This window comes from Ambystoma mexicanum, chromosome 8 (genome assembly GCF_040938575.1).
Source record: "Ambystoma mexicanum isolate Mex_15411 chromosome 8, UKY_AmexF1_1, whole genome shotgun sequence".
NCBI lineage: Eukaryota > Metazoa > Chordata > Amphibia > Caudata > Ambystomatidae > Ambystoma > Ambystoma mexicanum.
Genome location: NC_090929.1, coordinates 1240160066 through 1240177385, shown reverse-complemented (window position 1 = coordinate 1240177385; position 17320 = coordinate 1240160066). Strand labels below are relative to the sequence as shown.

Genomic DNA, 17320 nt, shown 5'->3' with positions numbered 1-17320 from the left:
GTGTATGTGTGCTTTATTGGTTTACAGTGCATAGGGTCCATGTACCCCCAGACCCAGTGCCCTGAGTCCCACATTCATGGCACCCTCTGCATCCATGTGTCTTAGAAATATTGGCCTATCACATACTGGCGCACAGCACGTCCCTCCTGTGCATCGCCACCTGGATAATGTGCAACCCCATCTTCTTCATCCTCACCTGGTGGTTGATGTTCAATGTCAGGGGGCAGAGGCACGTTCCGTCGGATGCACATGTTGTGCAGCATGACACATGCCATGATGATCTTGGCCATCTTCTCATGCCTGTACAGGAGTGCCCCACCCGCCGATCGGCTAAGACAGCGAAAACGTGCCTTCAACAGGCCAAAGGTCTGCTCGATCACCACATGGGTAAGGGTATGGGCACAATTGTAGTCCTCTTCGTGCCTGTTCTGCGGGTTCCGGACAGGGGTGAGGAGTCACGTCTTCAAGGGGTAGCCACTATCACCTGCATGGGTGCAAAATAAGGTATGTGTAAGTCAATTACTGATAGACACCTGTACTTATCACACATGCCTGCAGATATTTGTTGTGCACATGTCCCTGGATGTATGCACAAATTTTGCCTTGCCACAATGTGTGCTGTCCCATGGTCTAATGGTGTGGGTTGCGTCGTCCAGATGATACAGGGTGTCCACTCTCCTGCTGGTGGTCATGCACTGTGGATGCATACCGCTGTGTATTCTATCATGATGTGATGTGTAGTGATTAGTATGAATTTATTACCAGCAGCATTGGCACAAGTCTCAGCATGATTTCTCATTCAGCGCTTATTCCCATGGTGACATGCAGCACTGCTGTGGGTGATGGCCCAGTGACATGCAGTGTATTTCCTTGGTGGGATTGATTTGTGCACACTCATGGATGCTTGTCCTTTGTTGTGTTTTGCTGCGGACATTTACATTGTGCATACTCACAGCATGTTTCTGGATTGTGTTACGGAGGGTGAGGTCTGATGATGTGCATTGGACGTGTTGTGGGATGTGGGCTGGTTGAAAGTCAGGCATATTGTCATTGGTGTGCAGCTTCCGTCATTACTATGGGGTTTGGTTGTCATGTTCAGTTTGGGATGCTTTGCGGCACAGTGTTTTGTAATATGGACATTGTGCAGTCACCACAACAATGACATCAGGGTGGTGTGTGCATCTCTCCCCCCATTACACTGCCATGTGCCTGTCATGCAACTTACCAAGCAGCCAGACACGCCGTCCTGCATGTCGCTCCATGTAGCGTGGAGTTCCGCAGAACCACTGAGTCAGGAGTTGATCCAGGAAATCGGACACAACAATGTGTGATGATCTTGCTGGAGTCACATACCATCTGTACATTGATGGAGTGATCTAGCTTACGATTGCGGTACACCACCTCCATGGCATGCGGGACCCCCAATTCCACATGGGTGCAGTCAAGAGCACCAATACAATTTGGCATGCCTGCCAGTGCATGGAAGTCAACTTTTGTGTCAAAGATTTCCTGGGCAGTCCGTGGTAGGGATATGTAGTTGCTGGAGTGCTTCAGGAGGTATCCAGCACTTGGTTCAGCATGCGAGAAAATAAGGGTTGTGATATGCCATGCATGTGCCCTACTGTGTGCTGGTAGGTGCCTGTGGCCAGGAAGTGGAGCACAGACACTACCTTCAGTAGAGGGGGGATGGCGGTGCGTATTTCAATCAGGCTGACAATGTCGTTGTGTACCATGTCCACAATGGTGGTGATGGTATCCCGGTCCAGGCGGTACAGGGTGTGGATCTGCTCAGGGGTTAGGTTGAATGGACTGGCTCTGATGCGAGGGATTGGGGGCTGCCTGCGTGGTACCACTGGCTGCACTGGTGGGGCTTGCTGGGCCTGTCTCACCCTCCTTCTCCTCCTGCCTCTCCTCTGTGGTGCCTGTTGTTGTTGCTGGTGTAGCAATGCAAGCATGTCCTCCAGCCCCAATATTGCAACTGCAAGTGGAATCATTTTGGTGTGGTGTGTGGGTGTGCTCCTTTTGTGCTGGGCCAGACTCCATTGCCTCCACCTGTGCTGATTGTGTGCACCTTTGGAAGTTGGGAACACTGCACATTGCTGTTTGCGGGTGATTCGTGATGCCGGTAATGCCGGCATCCCGGTATCCCTTATTTCCGCCTTCATGATGCCGGCATTTGCATGTCTGCATGACTTGTGATGTCCTCCTGTTAGGCTATCCCGGTACGGGGGTGCACGGTCTCAGCAGTGGCGCTGATACCGGGTTGTTGACTCGTAATAGGCCAGAGATGTATGCAGTGCCGGTATTCCCTTACCGGCATCGTTTTTCCATTACCGCGAATCTCGTAATGACCCCCATTGTGTATATTTTGTATGTGAGTGGATGGGTCCACGAACCACACCAGTCTCTTGACTTTCTTCACAGCATTTCCCAAGCAACAGCACCAACGAAATACAAGCAATTATACAACTAGAACTTTGCTTTAAGGTGCTTTTTTTCTCTGGGACTATTGCCAGAAAGAAGAATGTATCACAATCACCAGCCGAGATAGTTTTAGTAATCAGCACAAATGTTGAGCAAATTATTGACAACTGTATGTAGCAACAGCGGAGCTTCATCACCAACAGTAGCGGGGGATGCGGAAGCAAATAGGACAGCTGGGAGGACCCTGTATGAGGCTAGCAAGGGGGCAGTGGAAGCGAGAAGGAGCTGAGGGCACAGTAGCGAGGGAAGAGTGAAACTCCCAAAAAGAAGACTGTGCCGTTAAGGAACTGCATGCTACATTGTATCCTGCCTGTCCTCATAGTTGCAGATCTTGAACGAAGGGTGCGGTAGACAAGATCAGTGCGAAAAGACATTCTCCCTAACAAAGGACTGGGCGAACAGACCTCCGCAACACCGGGAGGCGAAGAGTGCAATTGCCGAGAGTTGGATGGAGCCAGGTCAGAGGATGGCTGGCAGCACAGACGTGCTCAGCTGGTGTGAACGGAGGATCAGTACAGCGGAACATAGCCAGTGGGCACACAATCCCCCCTGCAAGGACAAGTACAGCCAGGAACGCTGAAGCAGAGGATGAAAGCAGACTATTTTTGGAAGCGGCAGAGATGACACAGAAGCGCTAAACAAACAAAGGTGGATGCGCCCCATAAGAACTGCAATAGACGGGGCGACAGTGCTAATCTGAAAACAAGTAAGCCTCCGCGGAGGGCGACTGGAGAGTACAGTGCACGCTCCGGCCATACGTTTGCGAATCACCTCACGGATAATAGCTCCATGGTAGCAGTGAATGGAAATGAATGGAGGTTAGCGCCGATATGGACACATGGAATGCGAGGCAGCGGTCGGTGGCAGGTTGGGAGCTCGCACAGAACGGCAGTACGTCTACACAATATACAGTAACACTCTTTCGCTCCGTAGGCGAGATTAATTGTAGGCGGCGAGCCGCGGCTGCAGACACAGACATGTCATTGATTGGCCAAAGGACCCGGGTCCCGCTACACAACCACGTGGGAGGCGCACAGAGCTAGATACCAGGCCCGAGAGGGAGAAGACCATGTGCTAGTGACAAATATTGTGTGCTGAGCAGCATCCACATTGAACAGCACAGTGACACTGTTTCAGGCAGCCATTTTGTCCGAAGCCAACAAAAACAAAGGGAAATCCTCCATAGACACACTGTCACGACCTTAACCCCTGGCCAGGGAACTCGGGCCCTCTGGCACTTGCCACAGTATTTCTACAAGGCCCCAAGGGCCCAATCGTGCCCCTTTTGGGTGCCCTGGAGTCAGTCCTGGCGCCGTTGGCACCAGGCTCATATGGCAGTTGTGAATTCCATTGGGCAATGGACTAACATGGCTGCCCCAAAAGGATCAATGGGGAACTGCAACATGTAGTCTAGCATCCAGGGCGGGGCCTGCCCCAAAGTCACCTGGGATACCTGCTGGGTATTTAAACCAAGCCCGACTCGAGGCACGCGCTTCGCGTTATTCTGCTTTTGCAGCGTGACGTTCACCGGGTCCTGCTCAGCATCTTGGCCTGCACGGGCGAGAGGAGAAGAAGAACCACATTATTCATCCTTACCTGCTCAGCATCCAGCTCTGCCATCCATCCGGAGTCTTCCCTGGAATTCGCTATCTTCCTCCAGCAACATCCTAGAGAAGAAGGACGAGAATAAGACAATTAGTGAGCTTACTTACCAAACTCTCCTGGAAGTACACCGCCATACGAACATCTTCCATCCGGCGTCTGGTTCATCCGACCACTTTCTTACAGGATTCTTTCGACGACCTGCAAGGAACAACAGCACAGGTTAGCCAACTTCCAAGGACGCTCTTAGCGCCGCGCCTTGCGCTTCTCTTACCTTCTCGCGCTCAGCCCTCAGTATCAGCTCGAAGCTTCCATCATCCCTTCGGCATCTGCAAGAAAGAAGGTGAAGGTTATTCTGGGCAACTACAATTACGGACATTCATTCTTAACTATAAGAAAGACTTATGTCAAAAGTGGAGTCGCAGCCGGTCTGGACTCCAGGCTCACGCCAGTGAAGTAACTCGGCGGTACGGTGCCCAGCGACGACGCGCCCCTGCCCAGCACGGCAGGACGGAGAGCGCACCTTAACGAAATCCAAGGTGAGAAAAGTTCCTAGGGGAATCGCAAGGGGAGCACGGGGAAGGTGGACCCCGAGGGAAGGCGTAGTAGCTAAAATCGAACTCCTGTCTTCTAGAACTGGCCCTTGGCAGCACGAGTCCCGGAGAAGGTGCAGTGTTCCCAGAAGCATCCCAGACCAGTCGGTTGGCGTCCCTGTGGATACAAGGTGAGCGTTACACACGTTTGCTAAGCCTGCACAAGCATTGGAAAGCATGAAGACGACCCCAGTGACCCAAAGGGCAGAAGCCCCTGTGAGCGGAGATCAGAAAACTTTGGAAGCCATAGCAGCTTTAAAGTCCTCATTGGAATTCAAGATAGATGCGATAAGTATTGATGTAAACCTCCTGAGACAAGATATGAGGTCGTTGGCGGAACGCACAAGCATGTTGGAAAAGGAGGTGCAAATAAATAAGAAGAACTGCAACGAGAATAACAAGGAAGTCTCTGTGTTGCAACAACAAATACGGAACCTGGAAAACAGAGCAGAGGAAGCAGAAGGATGAGCCAGGAGGAATAATGTGCAAATGATTGGGCTTCCGGAAGGACAGGAAGGCGCAAACAAAACAGACTTCATTGAGACTATGCTGCTGCAGGAAATAGGCCCGGGGGCCCTCACACAGGGCTTCACGGTGGAGCGAAAGCACAGAGCTCTGACAAGATGGCCGCTGTCTGGTGCTGAACCTTGGCCAATATTAGCCCAGATACAAAATTATAAGGACAGAGAGAAGATCCTCGAACATTTTGGCTGGGTACAGCAGCATGTACTTTCTTCTGAAGAGCGTCGACTAACATCACAGCATACCCGGACTATACATTCCTGGTGCAAAAACAGAGGATGAACAATAAGGCAGTCAAGAGGAGGTTGCGAGATATGAAAGTACATGCTGCTGTACCCAGCCAAATTGAAAGTCCTATACAAAAGCCGAGCTATCTTTTTCGAAATTCCAGAAGAGGCAAGTAAATGGATGGATGAAGCTAACCTGATGGACGAGGCGGATGATCAGCCGAAAATGACAAACGGGAGGGTAACGCCTAACCAATGTGTAATTATGTGGATATACGTCCATAAGACATTATTAAGCACGTGTGTAAAAAAGGAAAGCTATAAATGCTGTTACAGGAATGTTTAACAAGCGGGAACCACTAATATCAGACCTCACGTGGACCGCACATGGAGAAATCAGCGTATACCCCATACTAGATTAGATCATTTAGGATACTACTACTTACGTATCCTCCTGCTGCATCCCGAACTCCAGCACTAGGACCTGGGATAGGGGTAAGACACAGGGATGCCTGAGCACCGAATAGGGAGCTGTGCAATTATTGGGACGGGGTGGGGTGGGTGTAGGGATAGTTAGAGGGGAGTTGGCCTACAGACACGCATGAGGGTGGACTAGCGAAGGTAATGGGGAAGAATGAGTGCAGGAACCACTAGATGGGATGGGGGAACTTGAAATTGCAACCTGGAATGTCAGGGGTATGAACAGCTGCATTAAGAGAAACAGGGCCATGGCATATTTGAGACGCCAGTAAATAGATATAGCTCTTCTGCAAGAAACTCATCTCACTAAGGAAAGGCAAGATACCTTGGCACAGAAGTGGGGAGGGGTGACCTTGGGTTCAACATGTTCAACATATTCCGCATATACCGGAAGGGTCCGAATATGGGTGGCACAGACAGTCCCATTCAAGGTCCTTCAGACCGTCCTAGACATGGAGGGTAGGATGATAGTATTACGAGGAATGGTGGAAAATAGGGAACTATATGTGTTATTAATACGTATGCTCCAAATAACGACACAGCAACCTATTTTAGAGCTCTATATCCCAAGATAGGCTTGTACAGGGATAGTGCGTTGATATGGGGGGGTGATTTTAACTGCACGCTGAACCCGGTAATGGATAAATCGGATGGCAAATTCACTCATCCAGCCCCTTGATATGATATTTTATTTATATTGCGCTCGTACACAAGTTTGTTTGTTTATTCATTTGTAAAGCGCACCTCACCAGTAGGTATCTGGGAGCATTGCAGTACATTACACAAAGGATTCAGTTGCACAAAAGATAGTTACACACAGTGAGATATAGCAGTTGTTATACATTAAGTGATAACAAAACAGTTTGAATACAGTAAAATACACAAGCAATGCTGACACTGGTACAATACAATGTGAAGCTAGTGCTGGAATGGACTCATGGGCAATATAACACTTGAGGGAGTTAAATGTGTTATAATCTGTAAATGGTATTTTTGCTGTATATTGTGTATATTTGAGTAAATTTATTATGTATTTACTGTTACTGTAACCTGTTTTCAAGAGTATGCGCCCGGTTGCCCCAGGGCCTGGTTTGCGATTTACAAATAAACTAAACTTCAAACTTCATTAGCCACTAGCCAGTTTCTGTTATTTTTCCTGAAGCTTAGGAAGGTCTGGTCAGTTCATAGGTGAATGGGGAGAGAATTCCAGAAGTGGGCGACTTGAGCGGGAAAGCTGATACCACCCGGCTTTTTTAGATTAAATCTGGGAGCTACAATACAACATGAGTCGATTGTTCTGGTTTGGGCGCATTGAAGATTTTTTCATGATTTTATCTTTTAGGTACTGTGGGGAACCATTGTTTAGACATTTATGCGTGATGGATACTATTTTGAGCTGGATTCTGTCCTTAATGGCTAGCCAGTTGCGATTTCTTCTGGCCTCGCAAAGTTTGGAGTTTGTTCAAGATCTGTTTGTTGGCACCTGCGTAGAGAGCATTACAATAATCCAGTTTGGATGGGATTAGGGCTCTCGCTAAGGTGATGCAGCTATTAGTAGATAGGAAGGGTTTGCATGCATGTATCAGCTTACATGTGTGCACTGTTGCAGAGACCGTAGCATTAACTTGTTTGCTCAGGTTCAGTGCTGAGTCCAGATATAATCGTAATGTTTTTGTTTCTTTGGCGACTTTGATGTTGATACCATCAATCTTGAATGAGGTGTATTGACAACCAACTTTGTTCAGGTCAGCCGGGGTTCCTAAAATCAAGATCTCGGTCTTGTCGTCGTTTAAGCAAAGGCCGTGGGCCACCATCCATTCCTGGATGATTGAATATATTTTGTTGACCAAAGCCAAATCTGTCTCGTAATCACCCGAAAGGGGTAGGAGTATCTGGGTGTCATCTGCATAATTAGTGTAAATAGTTACTGAAACGCATGAGCCTTGTGGTACACCACAAGTAATAGGAAAAGGATCAGCCGCGGCAGACTGGGAGAAGACTCTCAATGACCTGTTGTTAAGAAAGGATTGGATCCAATCTGTGGCTGCTTGGGAGAAATTGGCCGCGGTGGACAAGTGTTTGCAGAGCACTTTGTGGTCTACCAAATCGAAGCCCACCGATAGGTCAAGTAGAAGTAAGAAGGCACATTGTCTGTTGTCTTTGAGTTGGTCAATTTGCATTTTTAAATAAATTAGCACGGTTTCTGTGCCATGAAGAGGTCTGAAACCCGATTGTCTTAGTCCTAGGAGATTATTGGTTTTCAAATACTGCTGAATTTGGCGTTATGCCGCTTTATCAATTATTTTGAGTAAAAAAAGGACCGTTGTAATTGGCCTATAGTTTTCTAGAATAGAAGGGTCCAATGATGCTTACTTTAGCAAAGGTAGTACCCACGCATCCTTCAGATTTGTAGGGACATTGCAAGCACGAAATGAGGCATTTTGGTGATAAATGGTGCCAGGTCTCTAGCCGCATCTTTAAGTGTCTACCTGGCATCTTGATGGTTTAAGTGAGGCAATGATTTTTTCCACCTCATAGGTGGTGACTTGAGCGAATTAGAATTCATGTAGCAATTTGTGGGGGGTGTTTTTGGGGGTGGTCACCGGTGTCTGGTTTAGAGAGGTTGAGCTTATTTGCTGCAATTTTGCTTTGGAGAGTGGCAATTTAGTCGGATAAGGCATTTTGTAATCTAGTGCACAATACTTTATCCTTGGTACACAAGTCCTTAGGGGGAATAGGGGATTCCATTTCCCTCAGAATCGCAATGAGTTCCTTAGTACTGGAACTAGCTTTGTTGATTCTGTCGTTATACGTTTCTCGTTTGGTTAGTAAGATTTCTGTTTTGTACTTAGTCGATATTACGTTTAAGTTGTGTTTATTTGCTTTAAATGGCATGTTTCTCCAAGAGACTTCCAAGTTTCTCTTTTCTGCTCGAAGGGCTTTTAATTGAAGTGTATCAGAGCTTGAAGCTAAAGCTCTGAACATGCGATTACACGCATTTCAGTTGGCTGATGTATGGAGAACAATGTGCCCGCAAGGCAGAGTGTACTCATTATACGGCTCCCAAGAACCTCTACACAAGGTTGGATTATATGTTTGTGGGAAAAGAAGGTCTGGGAGAGTTCATAAAGGCTGAATATAAAGCAAGAGTCCTCTCAGACCATGCCCCTCTGTTGGTTACTTGGCAGTTCCTTTCCCCCTGAGCTAGGATCCCGACATGGAGACTTAGGGTTGAGGCATTTAAGGATGCAGGGTTTCGGGAACACCTGAGGAAAGAGGTGAAAGAATATTTCGAGCCCAAAAGAGGCTGTGTGGAATCTGCAGGTACACTGTGGGAGGCCTTTAAACTAGTGGTGAGAGGGGCAGCTATTGCGAAATCGAAAGGAATACAAGATGTCATTACACAGGATCTACAAAACACGGAAGACAGACTAGAAGTCATAGAGCAAGCAGGAGATAGGTCCGTAGAGGAGGCTAAGGCGGTGTCCCGTCTGCAGCAAGAATGTCGAGAACACTGGGACAGGCTAAGCAAAATGAGTTACAGGAAATATGTGGAGAGACAGCATGCCGAAGGGGACAAGCCCGGGCGGCTGATAGCCTGGCTTTGTAGAAATGAGAATAAACGAGAGACAATTAGATCGATTGTGGGAAGGGAAGGGACGGTGAATTGTGCGAGACGCAGGAGGAGGTGAACACATGTTTTTTTGATTATTACAAACAGTTGTATGGGGAAACCTCAGTGTGACATGTTAGAGATACAAGAAGCACTGTTAGAGATTAGCCTCGCCAGGCTAAACACAGAGGAGAAAGACAGGCTAGAAGACCCCATCACCATAGAAGAACTAGAATATGTGATAAAAGAACTACCGACAGGCAAAGTCCCAGGAGTGGATGGGCTTCCCAGTGAATTCTATAAAGAATATAGGGCGGAAGCCCTAGCTCCACTTCTAGCAATGCTGAACGAAGCGCTGAACATGGGCAGGCTGCCCGGGTCTTTGAGAGAGTCGATAATTGTTCCCTTCCTTAAACCAAACAAGCCGGTTACGGACTGTGGCTCATATAAACCCCTTTCATTACTGAATCAAGATGGGAAGATTCTTACAGCTTTAATGGCAAAAAGGCTTAAGCCGGCCATCGCCAAGCTTATACACATTCGGACCAAACAGGATATGTTCCACACAGAAATATTGCAAATAACCTGAGAAGATCACCACATACACCACATAATAGATTGTACCCAAGGAGATACGCAACAGTTGGCAGTGGCATTGCTCGATGCAGTCAAGGCATTTGACTTCAGTCAGGTGGCCGTGGCCATTAGCGGAGCTAGAGAGGTTTGGCATCGGACCCACATTCATCAAGTGGGTGCAGTTGCTGTATAATGAACCGATAGCGAGGGTCAAAACGGGCACAATCATCTCAGAACAATGGCAGGTAAGCAAGGGCACGGGGCAGGGATGTCCGTGGTCTTCGATGCTTTTCATTTTAGCGTTGGAGCCATTAGCGGTCTATTTACGGGAAGAATATCGGGAGACTGGCATAGTCACACCAGGAGGGCGGCATCTGATTTCATTGTACGCGGATGACATGCTCCTGTACTTGCAGCACCCCAAGACTAATTTGCAATACATCCTGGATGTGATGGAGCGCTATGCGGCCTTTGTCATGCATAACAATCAACCCACAGAAGTCAAGTCTGTTCCCTTTGGGGGGATATGCTGGGAGGCCCGTGCACATCTTGCTGGTGCTACCAATTAAATGGGAGGCAGACACATTTAGATACTTGGGTGTGGACATTTATAATGATCCTAAAACAGAACGCACACAGAACACTGTGAGGGCAGTAGACAGAATTGCGAACTCTGTGTCTTTCTGGGCCAGATTGCCGCTGTCCATGATGGGGAGAGCGGCATTACTAAAGGTGGTGTTGCTGTCGAGGCTCCTTCATTATTTTGCAAATGTCCTGTTTGCGATACTGAAAACGTTTTTCAAGAGGCTGAATGGTATATGTAGGAGCGTCCTATGGCACAATTCAAGGTGCAGGGTGGCACTAGAGAAGCATCAGAACTCGAATGAACTGGGGGGAATAAAGGTGCCTAATTTTGAAGTAAGTCATTTTGTTGCTAGCCAGTTGCAATTTGTGGCCAAATGGCTGTCTGATGAATCACGGTGACTGCAAGCAGTTAGTACTCTGTTCTTTCTGAAAGAAGCGATATGGATAACCGACCCTCGTGCAACTCGCCCGCCCTTGCTGTTGAGGCTGAGGTATGTAATGTGGCATAGGGCCTGCCAATTGCTGGGTAACACCACACTGTATTCCCCACAGATCCCGCTAGTTGCGCTGGAAGGGGGGGATAAGCAATTGAGGATAAATGTGAGGAAGAACTGGGAACCGAAGGGCGTGGTGACGGTGGGAGATGTGCTAAAGGAAAGTTACCCAAGGAGTTTGGGGAACTGACAGTAGACACTGGGGTGAACCGGGGGCAACACCTCACATATTCCTGCCTTCTAAAGAATCTTAGATGCAGATGGCCAGAGGCCACAGTGCCCTTGCAGTTAGATGAGACGATAGAGAAATTTTATGATGTATCAGAAGGAGGTAATGAAGTCTAAAGGATATATGAGCTACTGATGTCCAAGATGGGAGATGCGTTAGTGCAGACGAGGCAAAGTTAGGAGTCAGACTTGCAGGAACCAATGTCAGAGGCAATGTGCAGTAGAGCTATGGCTTACCACAAAAAGGTGTCCAGAAAAGCATGTTTCAATTATACGTGACCAATAGAGCACATCTGACACCGAACATAATAGCTAAATTCAGCCAGGCAGCAACACAGTCATGCCCGAAGTGCGGAGAGATTAACGCAGATCTGGTTCCCATGTTCTGGGCCTGCACAGAGATTAGAAGATTTTGGTGAGAGGTAGCCCAAGTGTTAGCACGGGCGGATATCACCCTGGATATTGGATCCCCGCTAGCATGTTTGCTGGGGGGCTTCACAAAGCCCAAAAGAGCAAGAAATGTGAGTAAGTTTAAGGATTTGGTATATATACTTGCAAAATGCAGGATAGCAATGGGATGGAAAGCATATACGAGGTCAGTAGTGCAGGGTTGGTGGACGGACCTGCTGAAATGGGCAAACGCAGAGACCGTGGTGTGGCAAGAAGCAGTGGGTCGGAACATGGAACAAGGCGATGGGAGGTGGATGCTTGGAAACAGCTGATAGCGGAGTTGGCCACGGAGTTGGTCACGGATTTGGCCACCTCTGAGCAGGGCGCTATAGACTTGGAGAATACACCCGTACAGGAGGAGACTGCTACAAGAGTGGTCGCTAATGAACAGAGTTGTGAGGCAGTGGAACTATTGAGTGCGACGTAGGCTGGGGGTTGGGTTGGGGGGGGTTGGGGAGCAGACGATCAAGACTTGATGCGAAATGCGATGTATATACTTATGCATGTCTGTAAGTTACTGTTTTTATATAACATAATAAACACTGTTTTAAAGAAAAATTACTTCTCGTATAAGAATGGCCATGATTTAGGAAGCGTATGTATACTTCCATAAAGTGAGAGATATTTCCCCTTCCCCACCCCCAACTCAATGTAAATTCTGTTTTACTAATATACAAACAGACATGCACAAAAAGGCCTCATGTGAATGCTGTGATGAATCCAGAGATCACATCCCAGAAGTAATAATAAGGAATAGAATTCCCACACCAAAACCCAGAAATTTAAGGCAAAATCCCACCACTTACACAAAATCTTACCAATAAAATCCAAATATACCATACGGGTATATATATTATGGTAAAGCAAAAACCCCATATCAAAACATTGGGACCAGGAGGCTGCTTCCGGAGGGGAAAGGAGTGGAAGCTAACATCCAAAACCTTAATCCTTTTTTCTTGTTGGACAAAGTCAATAAGAAAAGGAAAGAAGGAGTGGGTTGGTTGTTGCGTGAAGAGAGTTGCAGTAGTGGTGGTCAAGGAACACGAACAGAAAGAAAACTGAAGAAGGTGTGGGAGGGTGGTGGCAGCAGTTATGAAAGGAGGCGAAGTGCACCCTACAGAAATAAGAAGCGGGTGAACGTCCGCCAAGAAGGTGAAGTAGGGAGTGGTTAATTGTGGCTCAACAACCCGGCCGGAGGCGATGGGATTCCGAAGTAACCATGTTCCCCGCGGCAGGGGATGCCCAGACGTCCAAAGGACGGCAATGTTATCTGGCAGGGAGAGTGTGGTAACGTTATCTGGCGGGGAGAGCGCACACCCCAGCAAAGCAGAGACCTACAATCCCTGAATGCAGTGCCTGCATTACTGGGAGCAGGGCCACAGATAGTACAAGTGAACAGACCCCAATCTAAAACTGGGAGGAGGGGCAGCAGACGAGCAGTGCCACTAAGAGACTTTAAAGCCTGGTGTGAGGTGCGTCGGGCCACGAAAAGCGAGTGGCGCATATAAAAGGCACATGGAGCATCTAGTTTTAGGAACCCGACGTTTTATGGAAACAACAGGACTCCTTTCGAGAACCACCAAAAGGACAGCAGCACTGAAAGCAACAGGTACGGCTCGGGAGAAGAGACGTGGGGCTTACTAAAGGTATTAAATAGTTGCAGATCAACCCAAAGAAACATGCAAATTAATATTTATTGACCAGACCACATGCTTCCTGATTACCAGCCTGTTTCTTTTTTCATTTCAGTACCTCTGGGGAAATTAAAGCAGATAAACGAAACACAGCAAACATAGGTTATACAGTTGTTTATGTATAACGCGATTGTGGGCTACCTAAGGCACAATGAAGAATCTATGCAAACAATGAAGAATCTATGCAAACAATAGATTCAGACTGAATGACAGGCTTGTGATAAAAACAAGCAGCTTGCACAATTTGCCAGAAAAACTTAAATAAGTGACCAACTCAGAAGGACAGAGACAGTGGGCTCCAAAGCCCGACACATGGGAAAAGACCAGGGATGGGGAGTGTCCCCCTGGGATTGTGGGCTACAAAGCCTTAAAGTGGAAAAGACCAGGGAAGGGGAGTGTCCCCCAGCACATATTTCAAGGACAGTGGGTGTAAGAGGCATTACACGGCTAGAAAGACAGCCAAGTATTTTTTATTCTTCCCAGTAATAGTTTTGATACATTAAGTGTGAGGGTTAGAGTAGGATTATTTTGGACATAGGACTGTAAACATTCATTTTGGACATCATGACAAAGACTGCTCCATTATTAAGTTGTGTTGGGGCAGGGAAGCCCCTCATAGAATTAGGGACAGTGAGGTATGTTTCCTCCCCCTTTTGATTTTAAATAAAAAGAATTGTGAAGCACACCCCTGTGTCTTCGTCTTGTTACTCTGGCATTTCAAAATACACAGACAAAAATGACCTCTAGTATCTTGGTCACAAAAGATTGCATTTTACAACAGCGGAAAATTACCAAGTCATGTCCACTTCATCTTCCTCCTGCCAGAGGAATCTATGGTTTTCTCGAATGACATCCAAGTCTGTCTTATCATTCTCGCTGTGAATAGAAAGAAGCAGAATATAGGAATATTAAAAGGAAAAGACAAGACAGTTGTACAATCTTTTGGTGTGCCACGATACACAAATGTTCTGTTCCTCTAGATCAGTGTAGGTCACCTCCACAATCATGCCAACTCTAAATACCCAAGAGCCACCGGCTTTAGTGCACACACCCGTGGAGAAAACAATACACCGGAAGAAACAGACATTTTCATTTATTTGCTTTACTACAAAGAGAAGAAACTGGTTTATCAGCCATCATCCATTGCACACTTTAAGGACAAAAGCTACTCTCAACTTTCATAGCAGCAGGATATACAGAGGGACAGGAAAACACGTTTAATACCATACTGTTCTTCAATTCCATTGGTCTTGTAAGATGCCAATGAACTATTATTAGACTTTGCAGATCGAATACTATCCACCAATTGCTCTTGACCTATTTTTTGGGAGGTCCTAACATAATGCATTGAGCAGATAAATTAATGACATTCTGTAGTTTATCTCTAATCTTTGCACAAGTAAGAATGCTTAATCAACATGTCATTTAATATGACTGCTCCCTGAAGTCAGTAGCAGCATCACTATTTTGGGCACCAGTGCAGCCCACCAAGGAATCTTCCGGTAGCGCAAGGAGGATGGGGACAATGCACCTTACCATCTTTAATTAACTGATTTCTTTACAGTAGCAGAGGATAAGCAATTAAACAATAACCTGGAAAACATATTGTTAAGTAGAAGATATATGCATCATGAATAAATCCTTCTGGAACAAATTCCCCAACTATCTACGTACCTCTGATTGTTCAAATCACAAAGCATTAGGGAAAAAAATGTAAAGGAGAAGGGTTTGGCAAAACCCTTATGGTACACTGGCTGAAACTTTGGAAAAGTTTAAATCCAGTTTAGAGAGATCAATCGAATTATCTTCACTTTAGAATGATGCTGACGACCAAACTTTTCACAGACTCGTTTGACTAACTGTCTTGTCATTGCAAAGAATGAGTATAACTGAAAGCCGGACATAAACTATAGTAATAAATCTACATTCTGCATCTCCTTCGGCCTCACTGCTAAGCCCCCGTCCCACTCAGCTTGGTCGTCAACCTTCATCCTGTCATACTGCTGCTATTCCTGTATCCTATCACTCATAATCTTAAACTATGTATGTAACCATTCCCACTAGCTCTGATCTTACTGGCTTTCCACTAGCCTCACTTTGCATTTTGTTCCTTACACATCTCTTGTACATAAGCATTTAGAAGTAGACGAAAGGCAACAAACTTGCGACTATATAAAATGCCCTAAATAAATAAATAAATACTTACCGGGAACGCTTAAAGTCTTCTTTTTTGCCCCCATAATACAAAAGGTAGTCATTCACAAACTTTTTATGTCTGGCAAACTAAATAAAATAAGGTTAAGGAGTGTTCTCATACACATGCTGTTGTTGTTCTACAATAGTTGTTCAAAATTGATTAACACCAATTATCAACACAAGTAAAACAGTTACAGTAATTCATTGTATGGCCCGAATATTAATTAAAACCATTATCTCACGAAAGGTGTAGCTGCATATTAAATATGAGCATTATTTATATGTTATAAAGAACTGAATAACAACATGAAAAGATTGTACAAGATTTCTAAAAATGTCTACTGTTCTCCCCATGGAAACAAGTTTCTAAGTGCTTAAAATAATTGTACAATTCTCAGTGCTTGCTGTGAGCTAAAGTGCATCTGGTTTAAAATTCCCCATTACTGACTACAGTAAATTCAACATTGAAACAAACAAGTTACTTTCTTACCTGGTAACGTTCTTTCGATGGGATGGTCCGATGACGTATTCCATATCTATGACATGCAATCACCACAGCTGTGCTGCTTCGGAAACCTTTTTCGGCATCTGCATCCTGCGTCGATGACGTCGATGCGCCGCCGTCGAGGACCTCCTCCGACGTCCGACGTCATCCGATGTGATAAGTAGGACGCACGACGCCCATAGCCTCAGTTGTAGTTTTTTCCCCCAGAACGTGTGACATTAGTCAACTGCCAGTCAGACACAAAGCCTTGCGGAACGTAAGCTGCAATCGCAAAAGAAATTCTGCAGCGGGGAAGGCAGGGCGGGAGCGATATGGAATACGTCGTCGGACCATCCCATCGAAAGAACGTTACCAGGTAAGAAAGTAACTTGTTCTTCGAGGGGATTGGGTCCTCCGACGTATTCCATATCTATGACAGGCTCCCAAAGCAGTACCCGAGCAAGGAGGAGGGAAAGAATTTAGAATCAAAATTTAGAATTGCCAATCAAATAGCCGAGCAAAGGACCGCCTTGCCAAAGGCCAGATCCTGTCCTCGGATGGAATCGAGGGAATAGTGACGTACAAATGTATGTACTGAAGCCCAGGTGGCTGCATCACAGATGTTGCAAATAGGAACACCCCTCTGCAGGGCAGTAGATGCAGCCATTCCCTGGTAGAATGGGCCCGCAAGCCAACCGGCGGGTCCTTACCCGCCAAGTGGTAACACTCCAAGATGGCCAAAATAATCCAGCGAGACAAAGTCTGTTTCGTCACAGCTTGCCCCAAACGCTTTCCAGCGTAACCAATAAAGAGTTGATCGTCCACTCTGACCCGGGACATGCGTGAAACATAAAAGCTTAAAGCTCTCCTAGGATCAAGCCTAGGGAGCCTCTCCTCTTCCTTACCAGGATGCGGAGGAGGATAGAATGCCGGAAGAACAACCTTCTGGGCCAAATGAAATTCCGTCACTACCTTCGGAAGAAAAGAAGGACGCACTCTAAGGACAACCCTGTCTTTGTGAAATACAGTGAAGGGTGACTTAACTGAAAGTGCCTATAACTCACTCACTCTGCGAGCGGAAGTAACCGCAAC

The 17320-nt window shown here is 46.5% G+C and overlaps 1 protein-coding gene across 2 annotated transcripts in view; it reads right to left on the bottom strand.

Moving 5' to 3' along the window:
* Window positions 1-17320, bottom strand: part of LOC138472928 (protein FRA10AC1 homolog) — a 735805-nt gene that overhangs the window by 543389 nt on the left and 175096 nt on the right. For both annotated transcript variants that reach the window (XM_069611349.1, XM_069611350.1), the window contains exons 5-6: window positions 15755-15831; window positions 14341-14424 (exon numbers count right to left, since the gene is read on the bottom strand). In XM_069611349.1, the coding sequence (XP_069467450.1) occupies window positions 14341-14424; window positions 15755-15831 (161 nt within the window). The remainder of the gene's footprint in view (window positions 1-14340; window positions 14425-15754; window positions 15832-17320) is intronic.